The sequence below is a fragment of the Sinocyclocheilus rhinocerous genome, unplaced genomic scaffold, assembly GCF_001515625.1.
Source record: "Sinocyclocheilus rhinocerous isolate Xijiao unplaced genomic scaffold, SAMN03320098_v1.1 scaffold12936, whole genome shotgun sequence".
In the NCBI taxonomy this organism is placed as follows: domain Eukaryota; kingdom Metazoa; phylum Chordata; class Actinopteri; order Cypriniformes; family Cyprinidae; genus Sinocyclocheilus; species Sinocyclocheilus rhinocerous.
Window position 1 is genome coordinate 1 of NW_015632617.1, and position 1,368 is coordinate 1,368.

Genomic DNA, 1,368 nt, shown 5'->3' on the forward strand with positions numbered 1-1,368 from the left:
TGTCTTGCAGTGGGTCTCGGTGGTAAAGTGCTTCTGTTTCCAACCGAGACTGACTCCAGTTATGTTAAACTCATTCCTGAAAAGCCACTGAGTCTTTCAGCATTTACTCTCTGCATGCGAGTTGCGACGGAGCTCCAGGGCGAGAGGGAGATCATTCTGTTCGCCTACCGCACACAGAACTATGACGAGCTCAATGTGTGGAGAGAGAAAGACGGCCGATTGTCCTTCTACCTCAGAGGCAATGGAGCGCTTTTTTACCTGCCTCCTTTCTCCACCTTCCAGACTCACCTGTGCATCACCTGGGACTCAGCGACTGGTCTTTCTGCCTTTTGGGTGGATGGACGTCGCAGCTCATTCCAGCTATATAAAGAAGGTCACTCAGTTAGTCCGGGTGGCACCGTCCTGCTCGGCCAAGATCCTGATAACTACCTGGATGCCTTTGATGCGAAGCAGAGCTTTGTAGGTGAAATTACAGATGTAAAAATGTGGGATCATGTTCTCTCAGGCAGTCAGATTAAGGCGGTTTATTCAAACCAGCAACAGTCTGTGTCGATGGGAAATGTGTTTCACTGGAACACCATTAAGTATGAGATTAATGGAAATGTGCTAGTGGTGAAAGATAACTGATTCTGATCAGGTGTAACGTCACATTTGTGTCAACCTCTATAATCTGTTCATCTATTTTAATGATTTACAAAGCCGTAAGGGCTAAGAAATAAATTGTTTTCTCTGCATTATATCTGGAGTGTCTGTGCAGGTTAACAGCCAAATTCCAGGTCAAGAACTACACTACCCACAATCCTGCAGAAAAATATCTACCAATCAGAGAATTGGAGCTCCACAGTGATTGCCCACACCCATAATGAACTGCCAGGGTCACAAACAATTCAACTGGTATATCATTGTAACTATAATAGGTCTGCCAAATCAATTAATCGCCTCCAAAATAAAAGTAATAATATATGCGTTTACTTATAACAGTAATACACATGTATATTAAAAAAAAAATATTTACATGTGGCAATAAGTGGTCAGGTAGGGGAAATTACCACCGACAATGGATACAAATCGACTACACCACCCGGAATATAACAACCCTATACAAGGGCACACAGGTTTGTTGCCAAAGGCAGGGTGAGCATGGAGACATAGGCAAAGTATAAAAATTAAGCCATTTATTTATACACAAATGAAACCTTTTAACACATTGGTGTGGCCAGCGGGGGCCTTTTGGATTTTCACCTCACACAGTTGTGAAAGCAATACAATTGGTTAAGCACTGCACTACATGTGGACATGCTAAAAGACTGCAACCCCCGCTTTAAAGGTTCTACTCCTAAATGACAACATGGTTAACTGGTACAAACA

At 42.9% G+C, this 1,368-nt stretch overlaps 1 protein-coding gene across 1 annotated transcript; it reads left to right on the forward strand.

Moving 5' to 3' along the window:
• Positions 1-3: 3 nt before the first annotated feature.
• LOC107742674 (pentraxin fusion protein-like) lies at positions 4-734 on the forward strand (the record flags this gene model as incomplete). The annotated part of the gene is made up of 1 exon (XM_016555719.1): positions 4-734. A coding segment is annotated over one exon (624 nt), but the record flags the coding sequence as incomplete, so codon positions are not given.
• Between the last annotated feature and the right edge of the window lie 634 nt (positions 735-1,368).